The sequence below is a fragment of the Halichoeres trimaculatus genome, unplaced genomic scaffold, assembly GCF_033239565.1.
Source record: "Halichoeres trimaculatus isolate MK-OKI-2021-1 unplaced genomic scaffold, fHalTri1.1 fHalTri1_scaffold_19, whole genome shotgun sequence".
Lineage (NCBI taxonomy): Eukaryota > Metazoa > Chordata > Actinopteri > Labriformes > Labridae > Halichoeres > Halichoeres trimaculatus.
In genome coordinates, this window is record NW_027437197.1 from 6,365,027 (window position 1) to 6,382,285 (window position 17,259).

Here is a 17,259-nt window from a genome sequence, read left to right on the forward strand (position 1 = left end):
TATTCCTTGTCAGCAGGTGGACAAACTTACTTGCGATGTAACAAAACCTAAATGAAAAAAAGTTTCACAAAGAAAAACAACAAGAGCCCCGAGACTCATGGGTTACCTAAAGTTCACAACAGTTTGAAAAAAAAGTTTAATGAGTTCCAGAGAGATTAAAACTGTCGGATAGAAAACATCCACACAAATGAAAATGCTTCCTGATACAAAAACGCCCCCTAGGTTTCTGTACTTTTGACATCAAAATCACATATGTTGTTATTTTTATATAATAAAGATATGCTGTGAGATTTTGTTAGAGATTTTAAGAACGAAACATAGCATATGTGTGTGTGTGTGTGTGTGTGTGTGTGTGTGTGTGTGTGTGTGTGTGTGTGTGTGTCTGTCTGTCTGTCTGTCTGTCTAAAATGTGAAATCTTGAAACATCTCTGACTATGCTTGTTTTTCCACTTAACACATTGCATTTCATTGCCAAGCCCAAGCAATTGTATGTTCAGTTAACATATAAATGTTTTAACTGTTTTTTTTTTTAACGCAAACATTTCTGTAATGATTGGCCTGCTAAAACTGTTTTAAAATAATGCCTCATTGATTTTGGTTGTTTATTGCATTCATTCCATGTGTGAAGAACTGTCCCAAGTATTCTCTCTCCATTATTGTGAGCAGCACTATACGCACTTTGTCAAAAAGCACAAGCTAGCAGCAGGTGAAGTCCAACGGTTGGGCGCACTCTGGGGTATAACCTGACACGAGTCAACAGAAACACTTCAAGTTATGACCAGCTTAAAGCTAAGCCCAGTTTGCCAGCACACTGTCTCCAGTTTACAATGAAAGAATGGCAGACTCAATTTCAGATTCTCCTGGCTCTGGCTTGGGTAACTTGATATAATTCCCTGATGTAACACCAAACTGCTCCTTTTACCGACATTTAAATAATGTGAGGTCATTTCCTCTCCAGTCAAAATTAACGCTTTGTCACCCTGGGCCCCCTACAGACCTGAAGCTGTTCTTTTTCAGCCTAAGTTTCATGTTTTATGGTTCTGTGTGCATATTGCTTGACATCATTTGTGTATGTGGAGCAATATGATTTTGGAGCTGTTGTTTCGGCTGTTTGCAACACATTTTCTTATTTGTAGTGTGTTAAAGCCGTTTTTTTATTTTGCATTGGTTTTTGAGCTTCTTGTTGCTGTTGAAGTTTCTTTGAGCCTTTGCACATGGTTCATTCTTTGTCAACCACGAGAAAAACTCTTTTTGTAAAGTCATATAAAAATGAACTTTGTAATTAAACAACAAGGGACTAAGGATACAGTGTGGTCACACAACTCCATGAGAGGGAAAACAAGAGCCAAAGGACTCATGGGTTAGCTAAAGTTCAAAAAAGTTCAAGGAAAAAGTTTAATTAGATCCAGAGAGATTAAAGCAGTTAAACTGGAAACATTTACACACATGAACTGTCAGCTTCCTATTAAATATGACAACCATGTTCCAGCTTCAACATGTTTTTGAGAATCAAGGTGAGATGTACTTGCCATTAAATTGACTTTGATTTTAGCTCTTGATGGATAAAGAACATAATGTAACACCTATTACTCTTGGTGGGTATGTGGAAATGGAAAAGTATCGATATGTTTATTTTGGGATTATTTTTACTGTATACATTTTGATAATCTGTTGTAATTCCACTATTGTGTGCCTAATTGTAAAACACCAAAACCTCCATGAACCCATGTACATTTTAATCGCAGCTCTGCTCATCAACACTGTTTTGTACAGCACCACGACTTACCCAAAGCTTCTAGTTGACTTTTTATCTGAGAAACAGGTCATATCACATTCAATGTGTCACTTTCAATTTTTTATATTTTATTCATTAGGTGCGTCAGAGTTCTTACTGTTGTCAGTCATGGCCTATGACAGATATGTGTCCATATGTAAACCTCTGCAGTACCCAACCATTATGAAGAAAAAGACCATAATTCTTTGCCTACTCTTGGCATGGTTTCTGCCTGCCTGTCAGATGGCAGGCTCTTCTATTTTCAGTTCAGCTAGAGAAATCTGTAACTACACTCTGAAAGGAATCTTCTGCAACAATTCTATTTACAAGCTCTACTGTAAGAGCTCAAGTGCTCTTAATTTGTATGGTCTGGTGGGTTTTCTCAACCTTGCAGTCTATCCCATGGTTTTTATTATTTTCACATACTCAAAGATACTTATAATATCCTACAGAAGTTGTAAAGAAGTCAGGAGTAAAGCTACACAGACATGTTTACCACATCTGCTGGTTTTAATTAATTTCACCTTACTGGTTGCCTATGATGTCAGTATAGTTCGACTGGAATCTTATATTCCCAAAACTGCACGTTTAATTATGACTTTACAGCTTGTTTTATATCACCCTCTCTTTAATCCAATCATCTATGGATTAAAAATGAAAGAAATTTATAAGCATCTCAAGAAATTATTCCTTCAGCTGACATGACCTTTTGTTTGGAAACTGTTCATGTGCTGTTCAAATTGTGTTGATGATTTGTATCTTTGATACTTGAAATGTGTTCAGAGATTTCTTACAAAACCTACAAGGTCATGATTTATGATGATGATGGTGAAGTATTGTTAAGCTCAAAACTTAGACAATCTAAAGTGGTTAAGTTGAAAATAATCTGAAATTTGGATTTAGAGACTTTTTGTTAAGTTTAACCAGCCTAGATGCCAAACCTCTTCCTCTGTGTTGTACTTCATTAATTACAATGAATATTTGGTAAGAGTTTTTTTTTTTTTAAGAACTGAGGTTTCCTTAAAGACAACATTTCTACAGTACACTTTAAGAACAAAAATGGCATTTGTGTTTGTGTCCCCTGTTATCTTTAATCATCTCTGTGTTATTTTCCCACTAAACATGCTGTATTGTCAAGCCAGAGCAAATATGTGTTTACTTAAAATAGAATTGTTTGATTTGTAGGGTTCATTAACAAAATGCATACATTCCTATATGCAAAGTAATGCTTTATTGACCTAGATCATTAGTTGCAATTATTCCATGTATGAAGAGCTTTCCTAAAAAGTATCTCATCTGTTCTTGTGAGCAGGGGGTATACCTTCAAATCAGACTTCAGTTACATCCAAAGCTATAACCAGCCAAAAGTTAAACCATGTGAAATCACACTTTATCACATGCGCTCAATCCATAACAAAATTCAGTCCAGACTGTCCTGACTTAAGTAATTTGACATTATTCCTTGATGTCAAACCATGCCCCCTTCCTTACCAGTGTTAATTTCAATGTGTGGTACATTTCCTTTCCAGCCAAAGTCAAAGCTGTGTCACTGCACCCCCTACAGATCTGGAGCTGTTCTTTTTCTAGCCTCAGTTTGAAGCTCCTTAGTTTTATGATTCTGTGTGCTCTTTGCTTGACATCATTTGTGTATGTGGAGCAATATGATTTTGGAGCTGGTGTTTGCTATGTATTTTCTCATTTGCAGTGTGTTACAACTGTTTTATTTGATTTTGCACTGGTTTCTGAAGAATTCTTTGTTTTTTGCTTTTGCAGCTTGTTGTTGCTGTTAAAATTTGTTTGAACCTTTGCACATGACTCGCCCTTGTCAGACACTGGATAAACTTTTTTGTGGTGTCAGTCAAAGATTAACTTTTTAGTCAGACACCAAGGGACTAAGAATGCAATGTAGTCACTAGGGGTGTAATGATCCATCGATATACATCGATACATCGATTGGTTAAGCAATTATCCAATCACATCGATAGAAAGTCTAAACATCAATCATCATCGTGGTCTTTGATGTACGCCTTCATTTTGAAATCCCGCCCGGACGCGCATGTCCGTCTCCGTCCAACCGCGAGTCGTTCTGAAGTTTCCTCTCAAGCCTCACACACTCAGCGTATGAGACTCACATTTGAACCTTTTAACTCTCTGACACGCCACGCCTGATATTTCTCCTGCTGTAAAATGTACTGTTTAGCGCCCACCGAGTCACACCGCTGTAGGTGAACGTATAGCAAGACGCTGTTAGCATCACAGAGCTAAACGGGAGCCAGACATATCGGCCAATCATAAAATAGCTCTCCTGTATCCGGGTGAGACATGGTCGACCTGACTGAGAGGATGCAGGCTGCACAGACGACAGGAGTGCATCATCACACGACTGCAGTGAGTTGTCTCATAATATGATTTTGTAGCGACTGATTCATGAAATTTCATAAAGTTAAAAAGTAAAACGGCGGGAGCTTAGTGTCATTCCTCCTCCACATCGACTGTTACACAGTGGAACAAAGTCTGAACACACTGACATACAAACTGTGGTTATCAGGCATCACAGTAAAAAAAAACTATCAATGTTAAGTTAAAGTTAATAGTTCTAATTTTGAACAATAGAAATGTTTGGGTTTAATTAAAATCAAAGCTTCAAATTTTTGGTTTGATAGAAAATGGACAAATGTTGGAGGTCAATAATAGTTTGTGTAATCAGTAATTTTTAATTATAGTGTTGCATCATTACTTGATATAATAATCAAATATTACAGTATAACAGTAAGACCCATAAGGTAATTGTGGGGGAAAAAAAGCACCTTACCTGAATTTAACCAGTTTTAATTTTAAAACATGATAAGATCATACAGATGGCTATAATCCTCTACAAACTATCATACCCAAAGGTCAGCACATCGTTCCACATTTCAGTAATAAAACTATCAAAATAGTTTTGTATTTCTTTCTTGCATCAGGTGAAATGTTGCTGATTGTGTTCAGTGAGGACATTATATCGTCTTAAATCGATCAAAGGCCCCTGAATCGTATTGTATCGTATCGTATCGTGACAGACTTTGTGATATCGGCAAATATCATATCGTTGTCCAAAGAATCGATATTGTATCGTATCGTCATGAAACTGGTGATTTACACCCCTAGTAGTCACACAACTCCATGAAAGGAAAAACAAGAGTCCCAGGACTCATTGGTTAGCTGAGGTTAAAAAAAAAAGTTTAAGGAAAAAGTCTAATGAGATCCAGGGAGATTTAGACTCAAGAGACAGTGCTATCTGTGTATGGCATTTTCACTTTTGTAAGCCTTGTAATGTTTTCTATGCTGTATATAGTGTTAACATACTCAAAGATACATTTTTTTACATTATTTTTTTATTTTATTACTTCCTACAGAAGTGGTAAAGAAGTCGGGAGAAAAGCTGCACAAACCTGCTCACCACACTTTCTGGTTTTGATCAATCTATCCTTGCTGATTGCTTATGATTTATTTGTGATTAGAGTAGAATCACATATCCCAAAAATAGTACGTATGATAATGACTTTACCGGTGGTTTTGTTTCATCCTCTCTATAATCCAAGTATATATGGGGTAAAAATGAAAGAAATGTATAAACACCTCAAGAGGCTTTTCTGTCAAGTGAAGCTGTCTTTTGTTTTACACTTGCTAAGTGATATCCGTATGATTTATTTTTTTTTACTTTTTCATTAACAAGGACCATAAATAGTCTAACAAATACATTATTTATCAATTCAAACCACTGTTTCAATCTGTATTTGATTGTTTAATGACTGGTAAAATAACATCATTCAATGTTTAGCAATGACATCTTCAATTGGTTTTATCATGTAAGAAAAGCTTTCATGTATTTCTTCAGTATTTAATTTTCATGGGGTACTTCTTGATCAGCAATCCAAAATATGTCCACATCCCAAGTTGTGTTTACAGTAAAAAGCAGCTTACAACAAGTGAATAACATGTAGAGTCAATGTAGTGATTTAGTGGGAATGACATGAATTTGGCGGCATAAATAGGTGAACAGCAGAGTTGGCTTGTGAAAATCTGCTCCATGGATTGGCACTTTGCCTGCCATGCCCAATCTAACTAATTGGCACGTTTTCTACCAAGTTCTCATACCCGTTGGCCTTTTGCATACCAGGTAGCCCCATATCACCATTGCTAAGGTTTCTCAAGATTAGTAAAAATTATGCCTGTAATCCCTGCCAGCTCACCTCATCTCATCTCATCTTCCACCGCTTATCTGGGTCTGGGTTGCGGAGGCAAGACACTATATTACCAAAAGTATTTGCACACCTGCCTTGACTCACATATGAACTCAAGGGCTATCCCATTCCTAACCCATAGGGTTCAATATGATGTCAGTCCACCTTTTGCAGCTGTTACAGCTTCAACTCTTCTGGGGAGGCTGTTCACAAGGTTGAGGAGTGTGTTTACAGGAATTTTTGACCATTCTTCCAAAAGGGCATTAGTGAGGTCACACACTGATGTTTTTCAAGAAGGCCTGGCTCTCAGTCTCCGCTCTAATTCATCCCAAAAGTGTTCTATCGGATTCAGGTCAGGACTCTGTGCAGGCCAGTCAAGTTCATCCACACCAGAATCTGTCATTCCTGTCTTTATGGACCTTGCTTTGTGCACTGGTGCACCGTCATGTTGGAAGAGTAAGGGGCCTCCTCCAAACTGTTCCCACAAGGTTGGAAGCATGGAATTATCCAAAATTTTTTGGTATCCTGAAGCATTCAAAGTTCCTTTCACTGGAACTAAGGGGCCAAGCCCATCTCCTGAGAAACAACCCCACACCATAATTCCTCCTCCACCAAATTTCACACTTGGCACAATGCAGTGCGAAATGTACCATTCTCCTGGCAACCTCCAAACCCAGACTCATCCATCAGATTGCCAGATGGAAAAGTGTGACTCATCACTCCAGAAAATGCCCCACTGCTCTGGAGTCCAGTGGCGGCATGCTTTACACCGCTGAATCCAATGCTTTGCATTGCACTTGGTGATGTATGGCTTGGATGCAGCTGCTCGACCATGGAATCCCACTTCATGAAGCTCTCTGCGTACTGTACTTGAGCTAATCTGAAGGCCACATGAAATTTGGAGCTCTGTAGCAATTGACTGTGCAGTAACTCTTTGCACTATGCACCTTAGCATCCCCTGACCCCTCTCAGTTAGTTTACATGGCCTACCACTTGGTGGCTGAGCTGCTATTGTTCCCAAACTCTTTCATTTTCTTGTAATAAAGCTGAAGGTTGACTGTGGAATGTTTCATGACTAGATTTGTTGCACAGGTATGACAGTTCCACACTGAAATTCACTGAGCTCCTGAGAGTGGCCCATTCTTTCACAAATGTCTGTAAAAACAGTCAGCATGGCCACAGGTGATTGATTTTATACACCTGTGGCCATGCTGGGCGATTGGGACACTGATTCTGATCATTTGGATGGGTGAGCTAATACTTTTGGTAATACAGTATATAATCTCTCCATTATGTCCTGTGTCTACCCCGGGGTCTCCTACCAGTTGGACACCTCCCCAGGGAGGCGTTCAGAAGGCATCCTAGCCTTATGCCCGAACCACTCCATCTGGCTCCTCTCAATGTGGAGGAGTAGCGGCTCTACTTCGAGCCTGTCCTGGAGCTCCAAACCCTATCTCTCAGGCTGGGCCCAGACACCCTGTGGAGAAAGCTCATTTCGGCCGCTTGTATCCGCAATCTTATTCTTTTGGTCTCTATCTACAGCTTGTGGCCATAGGTGAGGGTCGAAACGTAGATCGAGCAGTAAATTGAGAGCCTTGCCCTCTGGCTCAACTCTTTTCACCACAAGAGGCCAGTATTGCATCCGCATCACTGCCGACGCTACCCTGATTCGTCTGCCGGCCCCTACTTCATTTTTCCCTCACTCGTGAACAAAACCCCGAGATACTTGAACTCCTCAACTTGGGGCAGAGCTCTCTCCCAACCTAGAGTGGGCAGTCCACCCTTTTCTGACTGAGAACCATGGCCTCAGACTTAGAGGTGCTGATCTTCATCCCGGCTGCTACACACTCGGCTGCAAACTGCCCAGTGCGAGCTGGAGGTAAGTGTTTGATGAGGCCAACAGGACCACATCATACACAAAAAACAGAGATGGGATACTAAGACCACCAAACCTGAGTCCCTACGCCACTTGACTGTGCCTAGAAATCCTGTCCATAAAAGTAATGAACAGAAGTGGTGACAAAGGGCAGCCCTGGCTGAGTCCAACCCAGACTGGGAAAGAGTTTGACCTACTGTTGGCAATACGAACTAAGCTCTCATTCTGGGAATACAGAGACTGAACAGCTCATAACAATGGGCTATTAGCTGCATACTCACAGAGAACTCCCCACGAGATACCTCAGGAGACATGGCCAAAAGCCTTTTCCAAGTCCACAAAGCACAAGTGGACTGGTTGGGCAAACTCCCATGCACCCTCTGGCACCCTTGCAAGGGTATAGAGCTGATCTCGTGTTCCACGGCCAGGATGAAAACCACATTGCTCCTCTTGAATCTGAAGTTTAACCAACTGTTGAACTCTCCTCTCCAGCACCCTGAAGTAGACCTTACCAGAGAGGATGAGGAGTGTGATCCCCTTTAGTTGGAACACACTGTCTGCCTGAGTGATGACAGAATCCAGTTCAGAATCTCCTGGATAAAGTCAAACCATGCTGCATTTTGTTATCAGCCTTACATTCCGAATCAGGTCATTTTTTCCTTGACAGTTAAAATTAAAGTCACCCTGCATCTCCTACAGGCTTGGAGCACCTACTTTTTCAAGTCACAGATTAGAGCATTTTTTTGCAGATGTTCAATGATCCTGTGTTGCTTTTGCTTTTGCATGAGTTTCTAAGTTTCGGCTATTGCGACTGTATTTGCTGTTGAACTTTGGTCAGCCTTTGCACAAAGTTTGCCCTTGACACTGCACAAACGTATATTCTGATGTAATATAAAACAAAACTCAAATGATCAAACAACAAGGGACTAAGGATGCAATGTAGTCATACAACTCCATGAAAAAGAAAAACAAGAGTCCCAGGACTCATCGGTAAGCTAAAAAAGTAGGTTAAAAAAAGTAAGTAAGTTAAAAAAAAAAAAGTTTATGGAAAAAGTTTAATGAGATCCAGAGAGATTAAATCTTTCAGACAGAAAACACCCACACACATGAACTGTCAACTTCCTAATAAATATGACAAACATGTTCTAGCTTCAACATGTTCTTAACATTCAATGTGAGATGTGCTTGCCATAGTTTTTACTTTGATTTTAGCATTTGATGGACGAAGAACTGAATTCAACAGTTATTTCTCTTGGTGGGTATGTTGAAATGGAAAAGTATCGATATGTTTATTTTGGAATCATTTTTGTTGTATATATTTTGATAATCTGCTCTAATTCCACTATTCTGTGCCTCATTGTGAAAAAACAAAACTTACATGAACCCATGTACATTTTTATTGCAGCCCTGCTTATCAATTCTGTTCTTTTCAGTACAGTTATTTACCCCAAGCTTCTGGTTGACTCTTTATCTGACAAACAGGTCATATCAAATTCAATGTGTCACCTTCAGTTTTTCATGTTTTACTTCATAGGTAGTTCAGAGTTCTTACTGTTGTCCGTCATGGCCTATGACAGACATGTCTCTATATGCAAACCTCTGCAATATCCAGTCATCATGACTAAATCGACCATTATAACTTTTCTAGTACTGGCATGGCTTCTTCCTGCTTGTCAGATGGCAGGCTCAACTGCATTTAGTTCAACCAGAAAAATCTGTAACTTCACTCTGAGAGGAATCTTCTGCAACAATTTAATTTATAAACTTCACTGTTTGAGTTCAAGGCTGCTTACTGTTTATGGTGTGATTGTCTTGCTCAATATAATTGTTATTCCTATACTGTATATATGTTTTACATATGCAAAGATACTCATAGTATCCATAAGAAGTTGTAAAGAAGTTAGGGGTAAAGCTGCACAAACCTGTTTACCGCATTTGCTGGTTTTAATCAATTTCTCCTTGTTGTGCTTATTTGATATCATTTCTGTTCGACTGGAATCAAATATTCCAAAAACTGTACATTTGATTTTGACTTTACAGCTGATTTTGTATCATCCTCTCTTTAATCCAATCATATATGGTTTAAAAATGAAAAAAATTAATGAACACATAAAGAAGTTGTTTTCATCTATGAAATAATATTTTACATAGTAATAACTGATCTTGTGACTCATTTTAATTTGTTATTTTTGAAGAAGTGGTTTCTTTATTTTAAGGTATTTAATGTAAATTTCTACAATATATCAATGTCTTTAATCTTAAAAGTTTTGTTGTGTTTCACTTGTCTGTTTTGTCATTACGGGTTCCAAGTTCTCTTTTCAACCTCTCGATGAAATTCTTTTGCAATGTCATTCTGTTGTGAGAAAAAAAGGTTACACTACAAAACCTCAAGTTTTTCAGACTTGTGTAAAAGTCTTTTTAAAAAAACTTTTCATCATGCTGTAAACCAGATGCAACGTTAAGTACTGGTAAATACTTGAATTAAATTGATTAATGCTGCTAAAGGTATGTATAATCATAACAGACTTTAATAGGACCTAAAGCACAGGGTAGAATTCTTCACCAATTTAAATGACAGCATATCTGAGATTTCAAAAGGGCTGAAGCCTGGCAAAGTAAGAAAATATAAATATTAATACTTAGTTTAGCCAACTAGTTATTCTGGTGCTGTCTGGCAAAGGTGGAATCAAGTCAACTAAACACACCAGCCTTAATCACTAGAAACTATGGTTGCTACATTATCTTTATCTTAACTTTAGTTATCTAGTATGAAAGAAGAAATAGGACGCATTAATTTGTGATGAAATTTCATTATTACATCATATCACACTGTCTCCGTTTGAAAGCTGGAAGTGCTGTGGGGAGCTTTTTGACAGGGCAAAGTTCAAAGCTTGACGTGCAGGTTCGTAAACATGTTAGTGGAGAGAGTAATGAGATCTTCAGGGGATGAAAGTATCAATATAAACAGGTCACAAATTCATAGCATGTGGCTTCTGGGCTACAAACAGCCAGTGGATTTTGGAGCTCTGTCATAAACTGGACATTAAGATCCATGGTCTGCTATCAAAGTTTAATCTGCATATCATTACTTTACTGTATCCAAAACTCCCAGAATGGATGAAGAATTAAACACAACTCTAATTTATCTTGGTGGGTATGGAGAAATTGAGAAATTCAGATATGTATATTTTGTGATTGTTTACTCTTTATTTATGTTAATAATTTTCTTTAATTCCACTATTGTGTCCCTGATTGTGAAACATGAAAACCTACATGAACCTATGTATATTTTCATCGCAGCACTGCTCATCAACTCTGTTCTTTTCAGCGTTATTATCTATCCAAAGCTTTTGATAGATTTTCTGTCAGAGAAACAGACCATATTATACCCAGCCTGTATCTTCCAAGGTGTTACATATTACAGTGTTGCCTACTCAGAGTTTTTACTCTTGTCAGCCATGGCCTATGATCGGTATGTGTCTATATGTAAACCTCTACAATATCCAACTATCATGAAAAAAACAAGAGTCTGCATCTTTGTGGTTTCAGCTTGGTTTGTCCCGGTTTGTGAGGTCACAGGAGTATTTGCAATGAATTTCAGTCTGAAACTCTGTAGCTTTACTTTGAACGGGGTTTTTTGCAACAACGCACTCTATAAACTTTTTTGTGTGCGCACAGAGGGTCTAGCTATCTATGGGGTGGTACTTCTGATTAATCTTGGACTCCTGCCTGCGCTTTTCATTCTGTTTACATACAGCAGGATACTTGTGATAACCTATCACAGCTGTAAAGAACTCAGAATGAAAGCTGCACAGACCTGTTTACCCCACCTGATAGTTTTATTCAACTTTTCCTGCTTTTTCACATTTGATGTGACTTCAGCCAGACTTAAATCAGAAATTCCCAAAACTGCTAGCTTAATAATAACTTTACAAGTTGTTCTGTATCACCCTCTTATTAATCCTATCATATATGGGCTAAAAATGAAAGAAATTCATCGACACCTAAGGAGGATGTTTCGTTAGGTCACATTGTACCAACACATCACTTGTTGTGTAATACAGCAGAGTCATTAGTAACAATATGTGGTTTTCTTCCTGATTGTAAGTTTAGATTTGTGTTAAGATATATTTAAATTGCTGATAAAATGTGCCTGAAGTCTTTATTATAACATGACAGGGAAACGTGATGAAGGCCTGGACCAACATTCATAAATGATAATGTAGCAGTAACTGTTTCATTTTCATATCACTTCTTTACTGTGCATTAATCATGTATATCACTGTTTAGTCATAAAACCTTTAAATTGGTTAAAATTGAAGGTTCTTCAAAGCTGTTAAAATTCAATTTTAATATTAAATCTACAAAATCAAACCTGTGTATGAGGAGTGTGTTTGTATTCCCCATAAGTGAGTTTGTGTTGATACAGTCCATTTTTTGCATAGGAAGATGTGTTTTCATTGAACAACTGCTGACTTGCTATATCTGCTTTATTATTTTAAAGAGGGTAAAATCACAACAGACACTTAAAAAAACATCGTATTTGCAACATTAGTTTAGAGATATCTGCAACATATGCTTTTACATATACAATTTACTAACAACTTCAACTCCTGGCCAGTACAGCTCAGAGTCATTTACTCCATTGCAAACCAGATTTAGGGCCCACACATGGGCGGCCTATGCCATCATGAAACATCAGTGTAAAAGAAGTGTGGGCTCATCAGTCAGCACAATGAGGCACAGAAAACAGGGCCAAGACTTCAGTTATTTTCTGGCTTCTGTCAAGTCATTTTGGTCAACATCCTCAATATTAAAAGACTGCCTAGAAGAGCAGTCGCAGCAATTATACATCATTGATTACTTGTAATGCCCTCCTTGTGGACGCATACTTGTACTTGTGGATGAAGTGTAACATGCCCAAGCACACCACTACGACGCGTGCCAGAGCAGTGAAGTGTACCATACCCCACCATAGTATCAGAGTGGTAACACTGGCCAAATGAACTGGACTTTAGTGTTGAAGTGTGCTTGGGCACAGTACGGATGGACAGCGTGATTGTACCTTAAACTCATTGATTTCTGTTAAGTTAACTGGGAGATAAGTTGCCAATAAAATCCCTGGCAGCTACTCCAAAAGTGACACTGCAACATGTTGCTCAGAACAGAGGTGTCCATCTTTAACACGAGATAAGATAAGATAAGATAAGATAAGATATACTTTATTGATCCCTGAAGGGAAATTCATGTTGTTTGGGCTCTCTTCCAAGCAAAGAATTGTACACTCTGATGGCTGCAGGGAGGAACGATCTTCGGTATCTCTCGGTCCTGCAGCGCACAGAGGTAAGACGTCCACACTGGCCTTTACAGTCTGCTTTATAACAGGTGATTCCTAAACAAATGGATGTAAATTTACGCTCACTATAAATGATACTTGCACAATTTAACCCTAGTTCTATAAATCAAAGGTACAATTCTAACAAACATTTGAGCTTTTCATTTTAGAGAGGGTAAAAGGCTTTATAGCATTAAAAACTAACAATTTTGTCTCTGTGTGTACATGTTAATTCATATGATGCAATCCATTCTGAAACAGCTGAAGAAAAGATGACTTTCAATTTTTACTGAGGGGCCATGAGTTCATGTCCATTCATGCCTCTGAGGAATAATCGCAAAAAAACAATCCCAATTAGCATGGTGCAAAACATTTCGATAGGGTCCACACAGCGGCTCACACCTAATGTAATGTTACTGTAATAAGAGTCATTAATGACTCCACAGTTGCCTCCCATGTGTTTAGTCATCACTGTGGTGAAACACAGCTTATCTCAGGGGACAGGTCGGGCTGCAGCCAGTCAACAAACACCTAATTATGACCCAGAGGCCACCACAAGCTCGCACAGGAAAACCTTCTCTGAAAAAGTAAAGACACCAGAAGTTTTCATTAATTTCTTCTATCAAGAGTCAGCTGTAATATGCCCATCAGTGTTGGCCCACAATGCCAGAGGAATGCTGCACAAGCTGTGGCCATTCTCTTTACAAGAGTGGATTACACACAAAGAGACGCTTATTTATCTGACTTGTGTGGGAACTGGCGCAGATTTTGGTGTAGAAATGAGGTTACTGTAGCATTCACGTGCAATATATGAAACATGCACCTGGGCCAAATAAGGGATAAACCTGACCAGGTATTGATAACACACCTCTAAATTGGACACTAGCACAACACAGGTAGAGAGAAATAAAGTTTGTTGTTTGGGAAGTGGATAAGTTACATTGATAAATGCCAATCTGTGCATGAATATGAATGTACACAAGGTGCCATTTGTCAAATAAAGGAACAAACGAGGGACTTAACAGGCCTAATTCTTTTTTTGAGTCAGCGGTAGGCCATGTTGCATTCTGAAGAGTTGGACATTCATCTTTAATGCAAACTAAAAAGAAATGAAACATTTAATTTCCTGCAACGGGCACACCTTTGAGTTGGGGGATGGCGTACTTAAATTTCAGGACTATGGTTGTGGGCCTATTACACAAACATGGCATTTGACTTGAGGCAAAAAGGCAGCTCAAGCAGACTAAAAAACAACATAAAACCTAATTGATTAAGATTTTACATCATGTCAAAAAAAAATTAGACGAAGTAAACAGTTTTCACTGATGTTGAACTTCATGTGACCTTTTTGGGCTTTCTTGTAGGATCGTGATCTGCAGTGTTTAACCCTTCTTCTATCCACAAATGTAAGTCTGGCCCATAAACAACAGCGAAGAGAAGACTCATCAGTGTGGACACAATCATTCGGTTGTACACTTCACTGAAGATGTGATTCATGGCACTAAACCCACATTTCCACTCTGCAATTTTGTTTGTGGAACGGTCGGGAATTTCCAGACCACAAGGGTTCAGGTCAGGTGAAAGTTAGTGAAAGAATGTGGGCTATGTGTAAGAAGATGCAACAAAACCCCTTCACAATCTACCTGTTATTTCATCTTTTTTTTTATCACTGACAGGGTTCTCCTCTTAGAGGATAACATTTATTGAGCAGAGGTAGGGATGTAACGACCACAGAAGGGGTTGATCCCAAATATCCCACCATACAAAAACTATCTGGTTGTCACACATTTGGTAAATGAGGGGCAGTGTTCAAAAGTGACTTTTGATGTTCCCATAGAGGTCCGCAAAGTGTATTGTGTGTATTAAGCATGAGTATTGGTTTTCAAATATTCCAATAATCCATTAACAATAAAGACAATCAAAGAGTTCATGTGGCTACTATCCCAGCTGTAAAATGTATTTCTTAGCCCATTTGTAATTGCAAAATGGACATCAAATAGTGATTTTAGGGCATCAAAATGCTGTTTTCTTATTGCCATTTAATTACATAAAAATTCATAATAACAGGTTTGGTACTGTGAGATTAAAAACTGGAGAAAATGTAGAGACTTATGCTTGACTGAGGTCAGGTTCCAACTGAGTCGAACATAAATATTTATTTGTGTATCATATCCAAAAAGCTTAAGACAACTTTGTAATTATATGGATCACTATCTCATTGTGTCTACATAGGGAGCAAGGAAAATTTCAATTACTAGACTAAAAGTTCGCAGTTAAAATATAATTTAACTCTAATTCCACAAATTCAAAGATATGGCTTGAACATAACTTTTTGATGTTTACAGCAGGTTCATAAGTTCTGTGTGCCTCTGAGGAATAGGTGCAAAAAAAACAATCCCAATTAGCATGATGCAATACATTTCGATACTGTCCACACAGCGGCCCACACCTAATGAAATGTTACTTTAATAAGAGTCATTAATGACTCCACAGTTGCCTCCCATGTGTTTAGTCCCCACTGGGGTGAAAAACAGCTTATCTCAGGAGACAGGCCGGACTGCAGCCAGTCAACAAACACCTAATTATGACCCAGAGGCCACCACAAGCTTGCTTAGACAAACTCATAACAAAACAAAAGAACCCATTACCTCCTTTACAACAAACAACTAAAAAAGTGACGACATCAGAAGTTTCACTAACTTTTTCGAGCATAACCTACTCTGAAAGCAAAAAAAAAAACTAAAATAACATTTAAAGGTAAACTCAACCAACTGTATGACCAACGATGTAAAATGATGAAGTAGACACAAGATTGTCTATATTTCAAAACTTAATGCAGAGCCAACCTTTCTAGGATGGCTTTTTATTCAATTGAGGCCCTGCTCAAGAAAATATCAGATAGAAAGTCAACAAGTAGTTTTATTTCCAATTAAGGAAAAATGCTTTAGAAAAAGAACTAAAATCAAGCCATGTCATTTAATATTAGGTAATATTTCCGCTATATAGCTACTATAGTAACACCATCACGCCATATAGCTACTATAGTAACACCATCATGCTACTTACAAAATCTATAGTTTAACTTACTTATTTGTCAGTTTTGTGACATATTCTTAAAACTGATCATTCTGATTTGTGTTTTTAATTATTTTGCACACTATCAATGTGCAAAATGTGTGATTTTCTCAAGAAGTTAATGAAGCATACATTTTTAAAAGTAAAAGCAAGCAGCCCTGTTTTTTTTTTTTTTAAATACCGCACTGACATATATTATGTAACCAGGATATACTTAACCTGAAACTGAATTGATGGAAACAAAAGATTTAATTTGAACTACTTTGCCCTCTCATTGGTGCCCATGTTTCCTTACGTCTGTCTGTCTTTACGGCCTCTTTCTGTCACTTTCTGAAGGATGACCATTACCCTGTGATACCCCCCCATGAAAAACACGCACACTCGTAGTAGTGGCTGGCCTCTTTACGACCCAGATGTTGCAGTTGGATTTAATGCCCAACTGTTATCATGTCTTTGTATTTTACCCTCTTAACACTGTGTTTCCTGTCACTCCTGAGTGTGTCTGACCCAATGTGTATGTGTGTGGGTGTATGTGTGTTACTAAAAGCAGCAAAGAGTTAAGAGGCTTTGTGATCTGTTGAGGTACTTAAAGAGAGTGAGAGCGTGAGGAAACCAGAGAATGAGGAAACCATAGGATGAAATGGTTAAAGAGTGAAGAGAGAAATGCCAGAGCAGAGAAACCGGTGGTGTGATTAAAAAGAAAGAGGGAAAAGAATAAAAAAGAGTTTAAGATTACAGAGGAAAACTGAGGATAAAAGGAAACGAAGAAGAAGAAGAGGACAGGCAGGAGAGATGAAGATGGTGGGGGGAGGCTTGGTAGTTGGTGGATTAAGCTGGGATAGAGAGGATTAGAGTCTGTTTTGGTCTGGTAGTAAAATCACATCCATGTCAATCACCACTGGCAGCTCACATGCTCACAGTGCTGATTCACCGCGGCTCAGAGTTCACTTCCTGAAACTGGACCAGAGGGAGAGCA

At 38.4% G+C, this 17,259-nt stretch overlaps 3 protein-coding genes across 3 annotated transcripts; all 3 read left to right on the forward strand.

The window, feature by feature from the left end:
* The first annotated feature begins 1,558 nt into the window (after nt 1-1,558).
* On the forward strand, nt 1,559-6,097 carry LOC141808641 (olfactory receptor 13C2-like). The gene is made up of 3 exons (XM_074695314.1): nt 1,559-2,447; nt 5,391-5,453; nt 5,934-6,097. The coding sequence occupies exons 1-3, from the start codon at nt 1,559-1,561 to the stop codon at nt 6,095-6,097; spliced, it is 1,116 nt and encodes a 371-aa protein (XP_074551415.1).
* A 2,994-nt stretch (nt 6,098-9,091) lies between these two features.
* LOC141808554 (olfactory receptor 2K2-like) lies at nt 9,092-10,012 on the forward strand. Its single transcript, XM_074695213.1, has one exon. The coding sequence runs from the start codon at nt 9,092-9,094 to the stop codon at nt 10,010-10,012; it is 921 nt and encodes a 306-aa protein (XP_074551314.1).
* Nucleotides 10,013-10,986: 974 nt separating this feature from the next.
* On the forward strand, nt 10,987-11,898 carry LOC141808563 (olfactory receptor 11A1-like). The gene has a single exon (XM_074695224.1). The coding sequence runs from the start codon at nt 10,987-10,989 to the stop codon at nt 11,896-11,898; it is 912 nt and encodes a 303-aa protein (XP_074551325.1).
* Nucleotides 11,899-17,259: the final 5,361 nt, after the last annotated feature.

Excerpts from the sequence above, each read along its gene's own strand:
- LOC141808641 (XM_074695314.1), top strand. The coding sequence starts at position 1,559 with ATGGATAAAGAACATAATGTAACACCTATTACTCTTGGTGGGTATGTG. Across the intron at positions 2,448-5,390 it reads AATGAAAGAAATTTATAAGC|ACCTCAAGAGGCTTTTCTGT; the intron begins ATCTCAAGAAAT and ends AAATGTATAAAC. Across the intron at positions 5,454-5,933 it reads ACACTTGCTAAGTGATATCC|GTAGCCCCATATCACCATTG; the intron begins GTATGATTTATT and ends TTTGCATACCAG.
- LOC141808554 (XM_074695213.1), top strand. The coding sequence starts at position 9,092 with ATGGACGAAGAACTGAATTCAACAGTTATTTCTCTTGGTGGGTATGTT.
- LOC141808563 (XM_074695224.1), top strand. The coding sequence starts at position 10,987 with ATGGATGAAGAATTAAACACAACTCTAATTTATCTTGGTGGGTATGGA.